Source organism: Palaemon carinicauda, chromosome 42 (genome assembly GCF_036898095.1).
Source record: "Palaemon carinicauda isolate YSFRI2023 chromosome 42, ASM3689809v2, whole genome shotgun sequence".
In the NCBI taxonomy this organism is placed as follows: Eukaryota; Metazoa; Arthropoda; class Malacostraca; order Decapoda; family Palaemonidae; genus Palaemon; species Palaemon carinicauda.
In genome coordinates this window covers 25,087,081-25,109,868 of record NC_090766.1, presented here as the reverse complement: position 1 = coordinate 25,109,868, position 22,788 = coordinate 25,087,081, and the positions used below count along the sequence as shown (strand labels likewise).

Here is a 22,788-nt window from a genome sequence, read left to right as displayed (position 1 = left end):
TGGAAGAAGATGGAAGAAAGTTTCCCTGATTTAGAACCAGGGAACTTCAAGCTTATAGATATGCATCGTGATTTTCATTATCCAAGCGTATGGATATCTTTAAGTCTCAGGATTCTTTAGCCAACCATTTGCCTAAAATTTCTAATGGTGTGGAAAATTTGTTCCTTCCATATAGGACAATTTTCTCGGTAGACATATAAATACCTATCTATATATAATCTGAGAAATATCTGCTTACTTTTCATTATACACATTAAAAAGTGTGAAGAAAATAGTTGCTTGTCAGATTTAAAGAGTGTTTCCTCAAAGTTAAAGTAAGACAATAATGTTGGATTCAGATTTATTCATGGAGAATCTGACAAGACTTCATAATTTTGTCATAAATGTTTTGAACTAAGAAGAATATTTTTGTGTTCAAATACTCTTGGAAATATGAAATATGCCCAAGAAGGGATGGAAAGGGATTTAAATTATTGAAATGCTCTTATATTAAAATAAGTTTAATTTTGCAACTACTAATGTTTATAGAATCTGTATACAGTATTCTAAGATCTAAATCCAGAATTATAGTTGCAATTTCCTTCATTACTTACAGTCTCATTTATTTCTTTAGAGGAGCCAAAAAGTTTTTGTACAGTTTAGATGACATGAAGATATACTTTGATTATTTCTTGTAAATTATGTATACATGAATAAAGAAATAATTTCTTTAAAACTTCTTGAATGTTTTGCAAGCAAAGTGGAGTATTTTGCATCCTTAATTTTCAAGAGGAAACAGAGTATCATTTGTATTGGTTTTAGAAAATCACTAGAATAAGTATCATATTGTTTCTCTGTCATTTACAGGTGATGACATCATTGATTGAAGGTTTACACATCAACAATCAAAATAAATTCATGGAAAACTTCAACCCAAAAACGAGCGAGAGGGTAAAACGCAAAAAGAAAAAAGTACAATATTTTAACAGCAGTGGGAGGTATGATAAAAGTTATATTCAGTCCAAAATATTTATTATACTGTACTGTATCCCTTATCACCCTGTAAATAGACATGTACTGTATAGATTTAGGATAAGGATAAAGTTATATGCTAATGTTTTCTGTGTTGGTGTGTACACGAATGCCCCATCATACAAATAAGTTCTGTTCCTGAAGAAACATTCGTTAAGCAAAAAATTGTTTATTGAAATGCATTTTCCCATTGACTTCCTTTATAAACATTGAGGCTGGTTCCTACAAGTTCATCAGAGATCACCTGTTCCCAATATAAGGCTAAATATTCATTCATTTACCAAGGCACTTCACCCAATTTTGGGGGGTAGTCGACATAAAAAAAGGGGGGGGGGAGGAAGAAAGGGGGACTTTTCCTAGCCTGACAAGGGATTCAATTGAGTTTGTTTAGTACTGCTAGGGTGCCACAGCCCACCCCCCGTTATCAACAGCAAATTAACTTTTGAGAAATGTATTACGCCTGTGTCTTCTTCAATTGCACAAAAAATTGGCTTATTGAGAAAGTCTTTCAAGATTTTTGTTGATCAATCTATTGTGAAGAAGTGTTTTAATTCTTTCATTTTACCTTGTTTCGAGTATTGTTCTCCTGTCTGGTCTTCAGTCAAAAATTAAACTTTTGATATGCCATTAAACTCAACAATAAATAACGTGAGAGAAAAGTATTCTAAGTAAAACTATTTACCATAGTATGATAAAATGACAGTCTAAGCATTAATTGTTTCTTTAGAGAAATTAAAAAAAGATACAGTACTTCGGAAGTTTGCCTTAATTAGCTGATCCAAAAAGCATAGACAGTATTGTCCAGAAATGTATAGGCATATACAATGGAAAAGGTTAATATTCACAATTTTTATTTCTTAATATGATACTGTACTAATATATGAATATTGCATGCATTATTTTAGATACAGTTAAGTAAAACATCATTGTTCCGTAACCCAAATACAAACCACGCTATTTACATTGGGTATTACTTTCAGCGTAGCTGAAATGGCGAGCCATTAGATTTTTAACGAGGGTTAACTACCCCCTCGCTAGTTAGTGAGGGGAGGGGTAGCTAGCTACCCCTCCCCCCTCACACACCGGTGAACTGGTCCACTTCGCTTTTAGCTCGGGTGGTAGGCAGATGTGTCTGCTCTCACCCTCGCTTGGCAGCCAATAATGTTTTGTCTTTACTTAATTACTTACTTTTTCTTATACTTAATATATATGTAAACATTCTTTGTTTATGTATATATTTGGGTATAGAAATATAGTAAGTTTCCTTTTCAGTGTTTGTGCTGTGTGTGTGTAGTGTATGACAACGTCACCGCGTAGTTCCAGGCCACCGCGGTTGCACGTCATGGGGCACGATCTCTTGGTCCTTCGGTTGTTCCTTCGGCTTCCGATTTTCGGTCGCCGTGGGGAATCGTCATCGTTGGACTTTTCCCCATTCATCTGTTTTCTCCGCTGTTCCTCCTTCCCTGCGGGGAACTTGGTCTCCAGTGTAGGGAACGTGGGAGTTTAGTTGACTACGGTCTCTCTCTCTACTCGAGGTCGTTCACCCTTTTACTACTACTACGTACTATTACGGTAGCCTCTTTCCCGTTGCGGGTTGAGTTGCTATTCCGTTTATTTGTCTCAATTATTTTCAATGAATCTAATTGTATTTGTTAACTTTTCAGCTTTTGTGGAGAACACTTCCCTTCGGGGTTCAGTCATTCTTACTATTTGTGAACATTCTTAAATGAATTACATAATTATAATTCTGTTATAATTCTGTTTTTGTTACAGTTCTCCGCCCTCCCCCTTCTCCCGTGAATGTCAGTGGGGGAGGAGGGCGCATACTTGGTTTGTAATTCTTATGTTCCTATTCCTACGATCTCCCTACGCACAAAAGCTCCGACGATCTTCTTTTGCGCGCTAGCGCTGACGATCTTCTTCGCGCGCAAGCGCCGACGATCATCCTGGCTGACGATCTTCTTTCGCGAGCGAGCTCTGATAGCACGCTAGCACTGACGATCTTCTTACGCGCGCAAGAGCCAACGATCTTCGTACACGCGCTTGCGCCGACGATCTTCCTTCACGAGCGAGCGGTGACGATCTTCTTACGCGCGCAAGCGCCAACGATCTTCGAGCGCCATCGATCTTCTTACGCGCACAAGCGCTGACGATCTCCAAGCGCCGACGATCTTCTTTGGCGCGCTAGCGCTGACGATCTCCCTACGCACAAAAGCTCCGACGATCGTCCGCGCACAGGCTCCGATGGTTCCCTGCGCCAACGATCTTCTTACGTGCTCAAGCGCCGACGATCTTCTTGCGCGTGCAAGCGCCAACGATCTTCTTTCGCGCGCAAACTCCGGCGATCTTCAAGTGCCGATGATCTTCTTGCACGCAGAAGTGCCGACAATCTTTCAGCTCCGTCAATCTTTAGCACTGTCGATCTTCTTTTGCGCCCAAGCGCCGACGATCTTTCAGCACCGTCGATCTTTAGCACTGTTGATCTTCTTTCGCGCCCAAACGCCGACGATCTTCAAGCTCCAACAACCTCGTACGCGTGCACGCTGACAGCCGTGCGCACGCGCCGACATTCTTCTCGGGCTCTTCAATCTGATTCCTGCTCACCCTATGATGTCTCTCTCTCGCACGTCCGCGCAAGAGTGTTTTCAACGGTCTCGCGCGCGACCCCGGGGTTTTTTCCCATCGCGTGAGCACCAGCGCGCTCCCTCTACCAAGGTGAGACCTGCTCCTACTGCACCAATGGGAGAAACCCCACCTCGAGCAGGAGATTCGTCCTGTGTTAGGGAGAGAAGAGCCCTCAGACTTCTTTGTTGGAGTTACGTTTCCCTCCTTGGAGGGAATCGAAGGACTCTAAGAGTTCCCCCAAGTAGAGCATTTGGGGACAGGAGACTTTGCTGCCAGTTCACCAGGAGGAGAGCAGCATGATTCAGAGCACCACTCCGTGGAAGAGCTTACCAGGGGAGTCTCTCTTGAGAGACTCTCTAGCCGGCAGGTGACATTCTCGGCAACAGAGATCCTGAGTCAGGAGAAGGTCACAAAGTGCGCCAGACAGGCCACTTCATGGCTGGATGTCTGGCTAGGGTCTCTGGGCATCCTGCTGCAACCCGAGGATCTGTCCAAGGAGAGCATCAGGAAAGCCCTGGAGACCTTCCTTCTCTCGGGCACACGTTCCATCGAGTTTCTGGCCCACATAGTTTCGAACTTGTGGCCAAACTCGATCTTGAAACAACGTGATGTGGTGGCCGAGAGGTTCCACTCGAGGGTCCCAGCCGTGGATACCTGCAAGCTCAGACACTCTTCCATCTTGGGAAAGAGTCGGTTTGAGCCCAAGGATGCGGAACAGGCAGCTGAGAGGTGGAGGAAATCGAACCACGATTCTCTTCTCCAAAGGGCTCTTACATATAAGCCCTACAAACCTCCAGCACCTCAACAATCTCGCCAACGAACGTGTCCAAGCAGTAACCCTTTCCTGTCAAAGACAAGAAGGGCTGAAAGTCCTCCAGGGGAAGCAAGAATCTTAGAGGGAGCGGCCAAGGCCGCAAGCACTAGGATCGGCAATCCCCCTGCATGTCCCCCAGTGGGGGAATGCCGGCAAGTTGCTCATTCAGGTGGCAGCAACTCGAGTCCGATACTGGACGATTTCCGGGATCAATCAGGAATATCGCGTCCCGTTCTTAACGTCTCTTCCTCCCCTGACAGCCAATCCAGTGGTGTTGAGCGCCTTTGCATTGGATCGCTAAAGGGGCTAGCCCTTAGGGCAGAATTCGAGACCATGCTCAAGATGGATGCTCTCCAGGAGGTCGTCGACGGCTCCCCAGGCTCCTTCAGTCGACCCTTTCTCGTAAAGAAGGCGTCTGGAGGCTGGAGACCCGTCATCGACCTCTCATCTCTGAACAAGTTTGTCAAACAAACTCCGTTCAGCATGGAGACAGCAGACACGGTCAGACTTGCAGTGAGACCGCAAGACTTCATGTGTACACTGGATCTGAAGGACGCGTACTTCCAGATCCCAATCCATCCGTCTTCCAGGAAGTACTTAAGGTTCAGCCTAGACAACAAGATCTACCAGTTCAAGGTGCTGTGTTTCGGTCTCTCCACAGCACCCTAGGTATGCACCAGAGTGTTCACCCTGATATCTTCGTGGGCACACAGGATCGGCATCCGTCTCCTCCGTTATCTGGACGACTGGGTGATCCTGGCAGACTCGGAGTCGACCTTTTCTTCGACACCGAGACAAGCTTCTGGGACTTTGGCAAGATCTAGGGATCATGGTAAATCCCGAGAAGTCTTCTCTGCCTCCATCTCAACGACTGGTATATCTAGGCATGATATTGGACACCAATCTCCACAAAGCCTTTCCATCAGACGACAGGATAGCAAGGCTGAGGAGGGTCACAGATCCGTTCCTCAGACGAGAAGAGCTTCCTGCCCAATCGTGGTTACGTCTCCTAGGACACCTTTCCTCCTTGGCCCATCTGGTTCCAAACGGCCGCCTCAGGATGAGATCCCTGCAATGGCGGCTCAAGTCCCGGTGGAATCAAGGCCTCGATTCCCCGGACATTCTGGTTCCTACGGGTCCTGCGGAACGGACGGACCTTCAGTGGTGGGGGACGGACGGACCTTCAGTGGTGGGGGACGGAGGGAAACCTTCGAATGGGAGTGGATCTTCTCGTCCTCCTCCCAGATTTGATGCTGTTTTCGGACGCCTCAAAAAGAAGGGTGGGAGGCCCACGTTCTGAACCACAGGATCTCAGGCCTCTGGTCAGAATCAGAAAGTGACTCCACATAATCTGCTAGAATGAAGGCCGTATATCTGGCACTTCAACAATTCCAACAGATCCTGGCGGCCCACTCCGTGGTGGTCGTGAGCTGTCTCCACTGTAGTGGCTTATATCTATAAGCAGGGAGGTACCTTTTCGCAACAGCTATCCCATCTTACAGTAGAGATACTGAGATGGACCGAAGCCCACTCGATTCCACTATCGGCTCGCTTCATTCCGGGCAAGAGGAATGTGCTCGCAGTCTGAGCAGAGCATTGCAGATAGTGAGTACCGAGTGGTCTTTGGATCCGCTAGTAGCCAACAAAGTCCTGACCTTGTGGGGTTCCCCGACGGTGGACCTGTTCTCGACAGACTTGAACTTCAAGCTTCCGCTGTACTGTTCCCCAGTCCCGGTCCCCAAGGCACTCTGGTAAGATGCCTTCCAACAACGGTGGGTCAACATCGACGTTTACGTCCTCCCACCGTTCGGTCTGATGAGAAGGGTGCTCAACAAGACTAGACTATCGGTCAACCTGGCAATGACCTTAATAGCTCCGCTATGGCATCATGCAGAGTGGTTCCCGGGCCTTCTGCAGCTCCTTACGGAATTCCCGAGAGAACTTCCTCCACGACACGAGCTACTCAAACAACCACACTGCAACATCTTTCACAAAGCCGTAGCATCGCTGCGGCTTCATGCCTGGAGACTATCCAGCATCTCCTCACAGAGAGAGGCTTTTTGCAACAAGTTGCGGAAAGGATGTCTCGACACCTGCGAAAGTCATCTGCTGGGGTCTACCTGGCGAAGTGGAGAGTCTTCTGTGGTTGGTGTCGTGGAAGGGGTATCTCTCCTCTCGATGCCACTATTCCTGCAATAGCGGAGTTTCTTGTGTATTTGCGGGAAGAAATGCGCCTTTCGGTCTCGGCGGTGAAAGGCTAACGCTCAGCCTTAAGCCTGGCCTTCAGGCTGAAGGGAATGGACATTTCTTCCTTGCTGGAACTTTCACTACTTATACGAAGCTACGAGCTCACCTGCCCTCACTCGGAAGTGAGACCCCCTCCATGGAACGTGGTTCGTGTCCTCAGGTCTCTTTAGAGACCTCCGTTCGAACCATTACGCCAGGTCTTCTGATCGTCATCTGACTTGGAAGACGATGTTCCTGCTCGCTTTGGCCTCAGCCAAGCGAATCAGTGAACTTCATGGTGTCTCGCACGACGTAGCCCATTCAAGGGGATAGGGGGAGGTAACATCCGGGTTCGTCCCTGAGTTTGTTGCTAAGACTCAGAATCCTGGAGTTCCGGACCAACGGTTCGACTCCTTCAGGATTTTGAGTCTCCGTTCTGTAGCAGATGACCCAGACCATCCCCTACTGTGCCCAGTACGGAGTCGGAGGCTCTATCTTAACAGAACAGCTGCAGTTCGTCCTCGAGTGCAAGCCCTGTTTCTGAGCACACGAAGGACGAAGAGGAGGGTCACGGAGTACACCATCTCAGCTTGGATTCGCAGGGTCATCCACCTCTCCCTGAATCCAGACCCTCCTCCGTCACGTCGCCCTAGAGCACACGATGTCAGAGGCATCGCTACGTCCCTGACATTCAAGAGAAACTTCTCAGTGACGCAGGTTGGGGTGTGGAAGCGTCAAACGACCTTCACAACCCGCTACCTGCAGGACGTGACCCACAGGAGGCTTGTTCTCTATCGGCCCTGTGGTGGCTACACAACAGCTGGTCTAACCTCAGGCTCCTTAATGGACAAGTAGCAGAAGGTTGAGGGCATTGTTACCCGGTTTTAGTCTGCATGAATGAAAAAGTATGCCTGGCCCTTACTCTTTTCTTCATCCTCCCCTCTCTTAGGGAAAGCAACATCCTGGGTTCTCTGCATAGCTGACCTCAAACCACTGCAGGTAAACCATGCTTCCTTGTGTTCCTAGTATTAGATAATACTGTCGCATCCCCCATACCCTGACGAGGTGGTATTGGGAACGTCCTAGCCTAGAGCTCCATCTAAGGACTTCAGGTCGACTTCCTAGGACGGGTCACACTTCATTCCTTCACACACAAGCTTATGTAGGCCGCACGTTCCTTGCGGAGCAAGGAACTTGCGAGGTGCAGGGACTCTTTATCTCGAGTGCCACACACTCGGATTTTGAGTCACCGGGCAAAGCCAAAGCTAGTAAGGCTGGGACTTACCTACCCTACCTAAGGGTTAAGTCACCCAATGTAAATAGCGTGGTTTGTATTTTGGTTACGGAACAAATGAAAAATTCGGAGATAATTTGTATTTTTCCTAACCATACAAACCTTAGCTATTTATACATACTTGCCCGCCAGCCCTGTCCCCCGTGAAGTCCTACCTCTAAGCGAAGTGAACCAGTTCACCGGTGTGTGAGGGGCAAGGGGTAGCTAGCTACCCCTCCCCTACCCCCTCACTAACTAGCGAGGGGGTAGTTAACCCTCATTAAAAATCTAATGGCTCGCCATTTCAGCTACGCCGAAAGTAATACCCAATGTAAATAGCTAAGGTTTGTATAGTTAGGAAAAATACAAATTATATCTGAATTTGTCATGTTTTATCAAAATCTTGCTTATATTGAATGCACCTGTTCATTCATTTGTTTGAAAATGTTCTGTTCTACATAAGGTGGGGCAATCTTGAACAAACTAACAAACAGGGGTCAGATGTGAAGTGTATTTCAGGGAAGGGTGGCCTGGGGTACTCGCCTGTATGCACCACCTCTATTAATTACATCTAATGATTCCATTGGCCGTACCAGATCCACGGAAAAAATTCCCTATTTTAAAGGACTTAAGTTTGTATAGCAAGGAAAAATACAAATTACTTTTAAATTTTTTCTCTATGACTTTATTACTGCATTAGTATAAGTTACTTTCGTGATTAAGTAGGCCTATACATAGTACTCTATTTAGATGCATTTTGATTACTGTATATACATGAAAACTCTAATTACACTTCATGGAAACAGATTCCCTTAGTAACTGAAAGACATACGATACAGTATTTAGTTTTATAGTTAGTTGGTAATTTCTAACCATAATCCCGCCCCCTCTGTAAAAACACCAGATATGCACATAAATTAATGTAATACTTTATTGTTTAATATGGGTGTGATAGATTTTGAAATAAATCCTACTTGATGAATGCAAACTCATGGGCTGTAAACATGTGACATTCATCCTGGTATCATTAGAAATTCTCAGTGTGCAGCTGAGTTTGTGTAGTATATTCTTTGAGAACTTTAATTTCTTATTTTTCAACATTTATGCCAAATATTGCCATGCTTCAGAAAAGGCAGCCAATAAAACACTGTAAACCACAAAAAAAGTATTAGAAAAAATTACTAAAATCTAGGAAATAAATTTGTCCCCATCAGCAGAGTAAAGCTCTTTGAACTCATTTTTATATGAGCTTGAGAATATATGGGTTTTTTCCTCTATTCAGTAATTTTTGAAGAATAAAAAAAATTCCTATTTGCAAATAATTGCTTCATCAAAAAAAAGCTGTCATCCTTTTATGGTTTACTGCACTGTATATGATAAAGGTGTATTAACAATAGCTTACAAATCTTTCATAGAAACATTGTTTTGATATACTTTCCTCTTGGTAAGGGTAGAAGAGACTCTTTAGCTATGGTAAGCAGATCTTCTAGGAGAAGGACACTACAAAATCAAACCATTGTTCTCTAGTCTTCGGTAGTAGGTTGGCCAGGGCACCAGCCACCCGTTGAGATACTACCGCTAGAGAGTTATAGGGTCCTTTGACTGGCCAGACAGTACTACACTGAATCATTCTCTCTGGTTACGGTTCTTTCCCTTTGCCTACACATACACCAAATAGTCTGGCTTATTCTTTGCATAATCTCCTGTCCTCATAAAACTGACAACACTGTGATTATCAAACAATTCTTCTTCACCCAAGGGGTTAACTACTGTACTGTAATTGTTCAGTGGCTACTCTCCTCTTTGTAAGGGTAGAAGACTCTTTAGCTTGGTAAGCAGCTCTTCTAGGAGGACACTCCGAAATCAAACCATTGTTCTCTAGTCTTGGGTAGTGTCATAGCATCTATACCATGGTCTTCCACTGTCTTGGGTTAGAGTTCTCTTGCTTGAGGGTACACTCGGGGACATTATTCTATCTAATTTCTCTTCCTCTTGTTTCGTTAAGGTATTTATAGTTTATTTAGGAAATATTTATTTGAATGTTATTACTGCTTTTGGAATATTTTATTTTCCCTTGTTTCCTTTCCTCACTGGGCTGTTTTCCTTGTTGGGGCCCCTGGGCTTATAGCATCCTGCTTTTCCAACTAGGGTTGTAGCTTAGCAATTAATAGTAATAGTAATAGTAGTGCCATAGCCTCCGTACCATGGTCTTCCACTGTCTTGGGTTAGAGTGCTTTTGCTTGAGGGTACGCTCAGGCAGACTATTTTATCTTATTTCTCTTCCTCTTATTCCGTTAAAGTTTTTATAGTTTATATAGGAGATATTTATTTCAATGTTACTCTTCATAAAATATTTTATTTTTACTTGTTTCCTTACATTACTGGGCTATTTTCCTTGTTGGAGCCCTGGGCTTATAGCATTCTGCTTTTCCAACTAGGGTTGTAGCTTAGCAATTAATAATAATAATAATAATAATAATAATACATTCTTTGTTGTTTTTTTTTAGAACAAAAGCGAATGGACCACAATGTATTTATGCCCAAGATGGAACTTTGGCATGTTCAGGAAAAGATCTGTGTGACTGTTTACAAGGGGACTGCCCAGGTTGTCATTATCCATGCCCCAAATGTTCTTCCAAAAAATGTGGATCAGAATGCAGGTAAGTTAAAATAAAAAACATTTAGAAATATAATTTGAAAATAACATGTAGCTTTGTTGTGCATATTTTTTCTCTGATATTACCAGTTATTTATTACCCAATTAAACCAAGTGTCATTTTGGAGAAAAGTACTAAGCATTGTAGTGATACAGTATTTATAGAAGTATATATATGGGTATCAATTATGTAGATTTTATTGCATATATTGCTTATAGATACTTGTGTAATATTAAATAGACCTAAGGTAATTTGGATCCTTGTAGTGACACAAAATCCATTTCTATTCCAAAAACTGTAGTTGACATCTAGAGAAAAACAGTAATAATTTTTGCAAAGCCTTGCACTACAATTGTTGAAAAGCCAATGAACATATAATGCTCCATTGTTCCCAACTCAAATATTTTATTGACTGATTTCCTCCTGAACTATAATCTAGCCATTTTTTTTAGAGTTTATCCATTTACAATATGTCAGTCCTTTTCCTTCATATATTTTTCTGCCAATCTTTTTGTTCCTTATTTAGATACACAGTATTTTAACTCTAATTTAGTTCATTACAAAGAATTTAACCGTTTTTGTTAGAGCTCTCACTTTTAAACAGTATTTTAACTCTACTCTAATTCAGTTCATTACAAAAAAAAACTTGACCATTTTTGTGAGAGCTCTCACTTGTCAGCAAATACTCTGGATGGTAAGCATATAATGAAGTGAATTTTGTTCCTTTTTAAATCGTTTTGTGTGCCATTATGAAAGGATGACTGTATGAATCCCTCCCTTTTAAGTGTTGTATTTGCTCTTCCAAACAAGAACACAAACTGAGGGCATTGCTTGTCTCGCTCTGTGGTAGTTTCTCTGCCTCAGGAGGGATTTACCCAAGTCAGACTGACTGTTACCCCGTACCTGTGCCTGATGGTCAAAATTATGCATCTGATGTTCCCACCAAGCACCAACAGTGTTCCCATGATGGTGATCCCAGTGATTCGGTGTCAGTAAGGGTTCCCTATGCTCCACTTAAAACAAAACCCTCAGTATTGTACAGTAATAAACCTCTTTGCGTCGGTTTTGACTTCGACTCATCCTCTAGCATTAAACACAAAATTGAAATGTACCTCAACACCATTGCTTCAGTTTTTATGTTATGCAGTAACGGTAAAGTGCAGTACTGTACAGAACTGTATTTTACATGGAAGCTTATTCATGTAGTTACAATTGAACTTCGCAATATCAGACTAATCTTTGGGAAGGGCTGTCAGTTACAGTCAGCACTCTAAAGTCTTGGATTCGGGATACGGAGAACTGTATAACCTATTAAATATCAAATCGCAGATTTGCAGTTTCGCAATAAAAGTCGCGAGATCCCAACCGATTGCGCTTCTTTGCATACAGCACAACACCCCAACCTCGCCAACTCGGCCTCAATCTCACATTCTCTCTCCTCATGTGCACGTCCCACTAAGAGTTCTTTTTGCGCAGAATCATGTGATGTAAAAAATCTGTATACAGTATTATCCAGTGTGCTAATAGTGATTTTAGTGCAAAATGGGATACATACATTATGCTACTCCACGCGCCAAACCGTTGACGACCAAGAGTTGCATCAAGCTTGGAATTTACTGCGAAGAACTTTCGTACCTAAACAGTTAGTGGTGTTGTACTGATACTCTTTCTTTTAATTTTCCTTGTGTTAGTGTTATTGTTATATTAACTACTATAAAGTACTATATACAAAATAAACTTTATAGTAGTAATGTAGATATAGTCTACATGTACGGTGAGTTTGAACGATGCAAGCTGACCTGTCGAAAACAGAGATCACTTATGAGTGTTTATCTTAAAAATTAAACTGTTCTGTAAATACTGTATATTACAGTATCAGAGATTGTTGTTAGATAGGAACAACAGTGTTCTGTTCTTACTCTATGCATTACATATATGTTCAAGTGTGGCAGCGAATAGTTATTTGTACCTTAGTCTTACCATGTTTGTAATACACGTGTACATGTATTGTACATACATACATACCTGTACGTATACCAAGGCACTTCCCCCAATTTTGGGGGGTAGCCGACATCAACAAAGAAACAAAAACAAAAAGGGGACCTCTACTCTCTACGTTCCTCCCAGCCTAACAAGGGACTCAACCGAGTTCAGCTGGTACTGTTAGGGTGTCACAGCCCACCCTCCCACATTATCCACCACAGATGAAGCTTCATAATGCTGAATCCCCTACTGCTGCTACCTCCGCGGTCATCTAAGGCATCGGAGGCAGCTGCAGGGCCTACCAGAACTGCGTCACAATCGCTCGCCATTCATTCCTATTTCTAGCACGCTTTCTTGCCTCGCTCACATCTATCCTCCTATCACCCAGAGCTTCCTTCACTCCATCCATCCACCCAAACCTTGGCCTTCCTCTCGTACTTCTCCCATCAACTCTTGCATTCATTACCTTCTTTAGCAGACAGCCATTTTCCATTCTCTCAACATGGCCGAACCACCTCAACACATTCATATCCACTCTAGCTGCTAACTCATTTCTTACACCCGTTCTCACCCTCACCACTTCGTTCCTAACCCTATCTACTCGAGATACACCAGCCATACTCCTTAGACACTTCATCTCAAACACATTCAATTTCTGTCTCTCCATCACTTTCATTCCCCACAACTCCGATCCATACATCACAGTTGGTACAATCACTTTCTCATATAGAACTCTCTTTACATTCATGCCCAACCCTCTATTTTTTACTACTCCCTTAACTGCCCCCAACACTTTGCAGAACTCTCTTTACATTCATGCCCAACCCTCTATTTTTTACTACTCCCTTAACTGCCCCCAACACTTTGCAACCTTCATTCACTCTCTGACGTACATCTGCTTCCACTCCACCATTTGCTGCAACAACAGACCCCAAGTACTTAAACTGATCCACCTCCTCAAGTAACTCTCCATTCAACATGACATTCAACCTTGCACCACCTTCCCTTCTCGTACATCTCATAACCTTACTCTTACCCACATTAACTCTCAACTTCCTTCTCTCACACACACTTCCAAATTCTGTCACTAATCGTCCAAGCTTCTCTTCTGTGTCTGCAACCAGTACAGTATCATCCGCAAACAAAAACTGATTTACCTCCCATTCATGGTCATTCTTGTCTACCAGTTTTAATCCTCGTCCAAGCACTCGAGCATTCACCTCTCTCACCACTCCATCATCATACAAGTTAAACAACCATGGCGACATCACACATCCCTGTCTCAGCCCCACTCTCACCGGAAACCAATCACTCACTTCATTTCCTATCCTAACACATGCTTTACTACCTTTGTAGAAACTTTTCACTGCTTGCAACAACCTTCCACCAACTCCATATAACCTCATCACATTCCACATTGCTTCCCTATCAACTCTATCATACGCTTTCTCCAGATCCATAAACGCAACATACACCTCCTTACCTTTTGCTAAATATTTCTCGCATATCTGCCTAACTGTAAAAATCTGATTCATACAACCCCTACCTCTTCTAAAACCACCCTGTATTTCTAAGATTGCATTCTCTGTTTTATCCTTGATCCTATTAATCATTACTCTACCATACACTTTTCCAACTACGCTTAACAAACTAATACCTCTTGAATTACAACACTCATGCACATCTCCCTTACCCTTATATAGTGGTACAATACATGCACAAACCCAATCTACTGGTACCATTGACAACACAAAACACATATTAAACAATCTCACCAACCATTCAAGTACAGTCACACCCCCCTCCTTCAACATCTCAGCTCTCACACCATCCATACCAGATGCTTTTCCTACTCTCGTTTCATCTAGTGCTCTCCTCACTTCATCTATTTTAATCTCTCTCTCATTCTCATCTCCCATCACTGGCACCTCAACACCTGCGACAGCAATTATATCTGCCTCCCTATTATCCTCAACATTCAGTAAACTTTCAAAATATTCCGCCCATCTTTTCCTTGCCTCCTCTCCTTTTAACAACCTTCCATTTCCATCTTTCACTGTCTCTTCCATTCTTGCGCCAGCCTTCCTTACTCTCTTCACTTCTTTCCAAAACTTCTTATTCTCTTCATATGAATGACCCAATCCCTGACCCCACCTCAGGTCAGCTGCCCTCTTTGCCTCACGTACCTTGCGCTTTACTTCCACATTTTTCTCTTTATATTTTTCATACTTCTCTATACGTACTATTACTCTGCAGTCATTCTTCAAAAGCCCTCTTTTTCTCTTCCACTTTTACCTTCACTCCTTCATTTCACCATTCACTGCCCTTCCTCATGCTGCCTCCAACAACCTTCTTTCCACACACATCACTTGCAATCCCAACAAAATTTTCTTTTACTAACTTCCACTCCTCCTCTAAATTGCCAGTTTCTCTTACTTTCACTTCGTCATACAGTGAACCCTCGTTTATCGCGGTAGATAGGTTCCAGTCGCGGCCGCGATAGGTGAAAATCCGCGAAGTAGTGACACCATATTTACCTATTTATTCAACATGTATATTCAGACTTTTAAAACCTTCCCTTGTACGTAGTACTGTTAACAAACTACCCTTTAATGTACAGAACACTTAATGCATGTACTACAGTACCCTAAACTAAACCAGGCACAAATATTAAAGGCAATTTTATATCATGCATTTCCTAAACATGCTAAAAAGCACGATAAAAAATGGCAACCAATGTTTTGTTTACATTTATCTCTGATCTTAATGTAGAAACAAACTGGAGGTAGAGCTTTGCTTATTACCCAGACATATTTCCCATACTTTTCCCTTAGAACTACATCACATCTTCCTACTTTAGATATATATATATATATATTATATATATATATATATATATATATATATATATATATATGTGTGTGTGTGTGTGTGTGTGTGCGTGTGTATATATATATATATTTATATGTATACACATATACATACCTACATATATACATAAATACATGCATACATATATATATATATTACTGTATATATATGGGTTATGGAAAAAATCCGCGAAGTGGTGAATCCGCGATGGTCGAACCGCGAAGTAGCGAGGGTTCACTGTATATCATTTTCAACCTTTCCTGATATTTACTTTTTACCCCCGGTTTTATTAGCTCTTCAACCCTCACTACCTCCCTTTTACATCCACTACTCTATTCCCCCATTCTTTTGCTACAACTAATTTTCCTTCCACCAAAAAATGATCAGACACCGTTAGCCATACCCCTAAACACGTGCACGTCTTTCAATCTTCCAAACATTCTTTTAGTTATCAACACATAATCCATTAATGCCCTTTCTACTACTCTTCCATTTGCCACTCTTACCCATGTATACTTATTTTTATCTTTCTTTTTGAAAAAGCTATTACTTATCACCATCTCTTGCTCAACGCATATCTACCAGTCTCTCACCACTCTCATTTTCACCTGGTACGCCATAGTTCCCAATGACACCTTCTACCTCTCCAGCGCCCACTCTAGCATTCAAGTCACCCATGACAACTCCTTCTACCCAGTCCTTCTACACACCTAGTTAACCCTGGATAGGTACGATGGGTCGTTCGCGACCCCGAGCGTCAAAAAAAAAGAGGTTTTTCTCACGTGACTGAATTTGTGGGTGATCGACCTGCAGGAGGTGTCTCCCCTACACGCTCTAGTAGTGTCCAGATGTGCATTGCTGTAGCTGTACTCCTTCCCCGATTTCTGAGACGCGACGGGGTCGAGCGCGACCGAGTTTACCCTTCTAAGGTAATTTGCATAATTATCAAAGTTATTACGTATTATGAAATTGTCGTAGAATGGTGCAACTTGTATAGGTTATCAGTTGTGGAAAGTCTTGGTGGATTGTTTGGCTACCATGTGCATGATTTTTTTTTTAGTTAAAATGTCGTTCATCACCACGAGGACCATTTTACCGCGAGTGCCCCTTTTTCATTTTTTTTCATTTTTTTGCCAAGTCATTTTTCCGTAAGATATTGCCAAATAGTGTCGTAAAACTTTTGCTTGTTTAGTGTTAGAAAGTGTGTCTAGATGATCTGGCTACCCATGCGTGACTTTGTTTTTGTCAGATACGACGTAGTTATTGGTATATTGGGTATTTAACTGCGGTTGCCAATTTCTGTTTTTTTTCAATATTTGTAAAAATTTACTACGTAGTAAGGAATTGCCGTATATTATTGATTTTTTTTTTTCATGTTTATGTGTTAGAAAGTATGCCTTGATGGTTGGGCTAACACGTGCATGTCTTTTTTTTTATCTGAGATGCCGTATATTAGAATGTTGGGCATTTTTCCGCGAGTGCCCCTTTTTATTTGTTTTGCATTTTTTTGCTTAGTCATGTTACCGTAAGGAATTGGAAAGTAGTGTCGCAAATCTTATATTTTTATAGTGTTGGAAAGTGTTTCTAGATGATCTGGCTACCCATGCCTATTTTTTTTAGCCAGATATGGCGTATATATAAATATGTGTTCGATTTTCCTGTGATTGCCATTTTTTCGTTTTTTCCCATTTCTTTCAAAATTACTACGTACTAAGGAACTATCACAGAGTAATGATTCATTTATATGTTTATTTGTCGGAAAATGTGCCTTGATGGTTTGCCTAGCACGTGGCTGAAATTTTTTTTTTTCTGAAATGTCGTATATTAGAATGGCCATTTTTCCACGAGTGCCCCTTTTTATTTGTTTTGCATTTTTTTGCTTAGTCATGTTACCGTAAGGAATTGGCAAGTAGTGTCGCAAAACTTATAATTTTATAGTGTTGGAAAGTGTTTCTAGATGATCTGGCTACCCATGCATATCTTTTTTTTTTTAGCCAGATATGGCGTATATATAGGTATGTGTTCGATTTTCCTGTGATTGCCATTTTTTCGTTTTTTCCCATTTCTTTCAAAATTACTATGTACTAAGGAACTATCACAGAGTAATGATTCATTTAGATGTTTATTTGTCGGAAAATGTGCCTTGATGGTTTGCCTAGTACGTGGCTGAATTTTTTTTTCTGAAATGCCGTATATTAGAATGTTAGCCATTTTTCCGCGAGTGCCCCTTTTTATTTGTTTTGCATTTTTTTGCTTAGTCATGTTACCGTAAGGAATTGGCAAGCAGTGTCGCAAAACTTATATTTTTATAGTGTTGGAAAGTGTTTCTAGATGATCTGGGTACCCATGCCTATCTTTTTTTTAGCCAGATATGGCGTATATATAGGTATGTGTTCGATTTTCCGGTGATTGCCATTTTTTCGTTTTTTCCCAATTCTTTCAAAATTACTACGTACTAAGGAACTATCACAGAGTAATGATTCCTCTAGATGTTTATTTGTTGGAAAATTTTGTTTACTTCTTTTTTGATTGAATATCATCAAATTTTTTTAGCTAAAATATATTTTACATTTTTTTTTTCAATTTTATTTCTCTTCAAAAAAATTTTTTTGGGTCACAGTTTTAATTTTATAGTCGTAAAATAATCGACAATTATCCAGCAACCCACCATACAATTTTTATGCATATCCAATAATAATTAGATTAGTAAATAACACCTTGAAATTGACATACCCTTCCTACATTTCAATTGGCAGATTAGGGAGTCTGAGTCAGTGTGGTTGGCGGCCATTTTGTGGACATATCCGAAGCGTAAGTTGCCCTATCTATATATATTCTTGTTCCCTATAGAATTTGTGATATTTTGGTATATTTTTACCTGCATAAATATCATATTATATATTAAATATATGTATTTTTTTACGAAATTTTTAAGTACTCAAAAAATTACCTTTAGATATGGCCCCTGATATAAATGTAATTTACAAAATAATGAAGATTTTTTTACATATTTCTATTTTAGGATAACATATGTTTATTCCCTAAAAAAATTAGCCACTTCCTATTTCATTTGGGTACCCAAAAAAATTCATGAAATTTGGACAAATTTTTTTGGCCAAAAAAAGTTACCCTTTTTTCTCATTTCAGATCTTCACCTCCATGGGTCTGACTTCATCCAAAATACATCAAGATGTGTCCTAAACATTCAAGAATCAATTCCTAAAAGGATTTGTGTATATATGTATAAACTTTTTTTTTATGAATTTTTGTCAGGTCTTTTTTTTTTCTACTTAATTTTTTAAAATATTTATAATAAATAGTTTTTCTGCAGATGAGTAGTATTTATCTTTACAGTTGTTTTAAGCATTCATTGAAGTTTTTTTTGGCAAAAGAAAAAAGGAGGTTGCTGCAAAAACTGATTTTTCAAGAATTTATTTTGGTGTCGGGGTCGTTCGCGTCCGAGTATACCCTTAAAGGGGTGTCCGAGGAGCGTACCTATCCAGGGTTAATTCATTCCAGAACTCATTCCGCTCTTCTTCACTTTTCTCACTACCTGGCCCATACGCACTGACAAACGCCCAACATTCCTTACCCAACCTAACCCTTACCCACATTAACCTAGATGATATCTCCTTCCATTCCACTACTTTACCTGTCATCCATTCACTCAGCAATAAAGCCACACCCTCTCTTGCTCTTCCCCTTTCAATCCCAGACACTCTACCAGACATTTCACCAAACATCACTTCACCCTTTCCTTTTATCTTCATCTCACACAAGACCAATACATCCATCCCTCTATTCCTAAACATACTTCCAATTTCACATCGTTTACTCTCTATCGTACTACATCCACGCACATTCAAACACCCCAAAACTAGAGTGCGGGGAGCAGTCACTCTCCCCCCAGCTCCATCTCTTTGTCGATGTCTCACAGGATGTAGATACAGGAGAGGAGGTTCCTAGCCCCCTCGTCCTGTCCCTTTAGTCGCCTCTTACGACACGCAGGGATAACATTGGCGCTATTCTTGTTTTTATGCCCCCGCGGCTCTCAAAAAATGGTCTTTTTCTTTTTCGTAATGAACTGAGTATTGTACTCGGTGAAATATGTTCTCTCATTAACACAATACTTTTATTATATATGAATGAAACTAAGTAAAAGCAATATTAAGTAGAAAAGTCGTTTACTTGGGTGTTAAGCAACTGTGGGCAATAATGAGTTGGTGTGTTACACCACCACCGTTTCATCAGTCCCATCTCCTACGGCTCAAGCTCTGTATGATATGGGCATCACATCATTTTTGCTGAAATAGAGCTCGCACACAGTGCAATCCTTTTGGGAAGGTTAGAGAGCATGATTTTCGGGGTAATAGCAAACACCACTTACCTATAAACCGATTTGGAGTTTTTTCATCGACCGGTACTTTCTGAGTGTCTGAAAGGTGTGACTGGGGAAACATTGACTACTGTTTGCATAGGTATGGGGTGATTGACCCTTCCATCTTCAGCACTTATTCCTAGTTAAATGAGGATATGAAGTTCTTCTCCTCCTCCAGTCTGAAAATCCCTCCCTAAAGAAACCCATCAAGGCAGATGGCAAAAGTTTCAGCGGCGTTTAAGCAATCTCTCGTCTCTTTATGAGAGAAGACTGTTCCAAACCAGTGTCCAATCCCATGGAGATCGGAACACCTGGCCTTAGGTTCAAGTGCAGCTCTACTGGTCTCAGGATTCAGCCCTACATGATCAACCACACCTATCAACAGCCTATAGGCTAATCACCAATGTCCCACCAGTGGCTGATGACCCACAGCCAATAACAGCACAGTCCAAATGAGACTAGTTTGAGCAGCTTCCATCACCATTTACCTGTACGACGTAGTACCGCTTAAACCTTTTTTCATCTTTCACGAAGTACCAAAGTACCTTCAAAAGAAGAGATACCACCACTCGGTATTGATCCTGCTAACCGCATGACCATAATCTTTCACTAGACGAAGGTTACGCTGTACCACTCTTGCTTAATGGTGCTAGGGATGGTTTCCCAACATAAGAGAACATTAAGCCTAATTCTTACCCCCCCCCCCCCCCACCTGACTACATTCTCGGATCCTTTCAAACTGAAGCATTTGCATTCAAGGGAGAGGAAACAAACACAACATTTTGACGAGTGCATAATCTCTAGTCTTTAGGTACCATAGACTGATTGATGTTCAGTCACAGTAATGATGTTTGGGAAGACAATAGTCGTTCCATGGATGAGACAAGTTCTGAACTCATGGTCTATCTCTCAGGAACGATAGAAAAAAGCTAGTGACAAAGTATGATCCTTCCAGGACAACTCCACCGGTCAGGATATCGTTCAGCAGGAGGAAAGTGCAGGCTTTACATCCTCCTTATATGAGGTAGGATCAAGACCAAATGGTACTCCCTTTGAAATTGTCCACTCTTATATCCAGTGTTAGAAACTGATGCAATCGAAGGAGTAAGATGTCTAATGGGCCTCGTCCTTCTCGATGGATGATTTTAGGTTATCTTAGGAAACAGGCAAAGGTTCAGGTGTTGAAGCAGAATTACGTTCATCTTTGTAGGAACTGACAGGTGGAGATTCTCGGGAGGTGGCTCTTAAAACCCGAGGCGTATAACCAGAGCGTTTTTTTTTTAAATGAACAGAGGGCAGAAATAAAGAGCTAATTCCACGAATACATAGTTGAAAGATTGTGAAAGCGATGGAACTCCTCAGTCGCCGTGCAGCGAGCATAACCACCAGAGGTAGCGAATCAGCCTCTAACACAGTACCCCCCAACCTTACTGTAGATAGAAGAATCTACACCTTCAGGATAAACCTGGAGAAATACATGGCTGCCATCCTTGTTGGCCTAGTGGCAGACACGACAATAGAGGCTCAGTCAGGAATTTCTGGCGTCAAAGATCTAGACTTCAACACCAATGCAGCCGAAGGAGAACAGCCTCAAATTAAGCATTCTTCTTCCTTTTAGTTTCTCCCATTGGAAGGAACAACCACACTACAAAAAAATCACAACGGGACTCTTGATGAGTATCAATATCCTCTACATTGGTTCCCACTCAGTTCTGAAGAGAAAATTAACGTGAGCAATGTATACTTCGAAGGCCAACAATGGAAACCTGAACGGTAGTATACCTGGAGAGAGTATTCCTCGCTTCAGGCCAGCGACTGACACAGGCAAGTAGGGCATGCCATGTTCCTAGCCAGATCAAGGATACTTCACTGCTGTACCAGCTTGCACCCAAGTAAATCTATTTTAAATGACAAAGGTTTGTTTTCATATAGGAATAATTAGCAATTGTCCTGCAGTCATTACGTTTAAAATGGAACGAGTGAACCATATTGTTGGATGGCAAGCTGATTTCAAATGAACTTGCTTAAGGAAACTTGCTGCTCTTTACCTTCTCACTCCAAAATTTAATGTATTTGATTATGTATGTCACTGGCATTTACTATATGATGATAACCTTATTACCGATAGACAGAAGCAAATATTTTGGGGGGCTCTGTTGTAGGAGACTCTCATTTCATTCTAAATCTTAGAACTATAATTTACTACCTTTCAATACAGGAAATGACATTTGTTAGTGGAATAGGGTGTATTATGATTTGACTTTGTCTAATTATACATATCTCATACTTTTTTTTTTTTTTTTTTTTACAGGCAGAATAGAAAATGGTACTATGAGAAAGTTGAGGTAGAAGGAACTAAACTGAATTGGACAAACGTGTGGATCAAGAAGCCAGAGAAGGGTTAACCCCACTGGACGCCAAATTTTTTTTTTTTCTCTAAACTTAAAACAACCAGTTTTGACATTTTTCATAGTGGAAGTATTTCCAACATTTTCTTGAAAATTTTTTTAGTGGAATTATTCAGTTAAAACATTTGCCTGACATTTTTTTTAGTGTATTTCCAAGAATTAAAACATTTTGACATTTATGTGAAGTACTATTTTCGATGTGTATTTAGATGAAGTACCATTTTTTTTTTCAAGAAATCTTAATAAATGGTTGGAGTTAACAAGCCATTGAATATTAACCCCCTCAATTTTTCAGTCTGCATAATTCTAAAATTTAAGGCTCAAAATATGTTTCTGGTCAACTTAAGACTTGCAGAAACTCACTAACCTAACAGAAATGCATCCAGTCCTCCCAACCATCTATAGCCATTGTGCCAAGGAGACCATAATAGAAAGAGTGCAATTTTGTTGACTTTGGCCTCTTGTAAATGGTATACATTAGTGGCTGCACTCCAGCAGGCCTATTTTTGTCAAGATTGGATTGTTTAGGTATCAACAGGTAT

General features: G+C 41.3%; 1 protein-coding gene across 13 annotated transcripts in view; it reads left to right on the top strand.

The window, feature by feature from the left end:
• Window positions 1–22,274, top strand: part of LOC137632938 (uncharacterized) — a 183,803-nt gene extending 161,529 nt beyond the window's left edge. For all 13 annotated transcript variants that reach the window (XM_068365048.1, XM_068365049.1, XM_068365053.1 and 10 more), the window contains 3 exons: window positions 847–977; window positions 10,457–10,609; window positions 22,150–22,274. In XM_068365048.1, the coding sequence (XP_068221149.1) occupies window positions 847–977; window positions 10,457–10,609; window positions 22,150–22,243 (378 nt within the window). In that variant the 3' untranslated portion in view covers window positions 22,244–22,274. The remainder of the gene's footprint in view (window positions 1–846; window positions 978–10,456; window positions 10,610–22,149) is intronic.
• The last annotated feature ends 514 nt before the right edge of the window (window positions 22,275–22,788 follow it).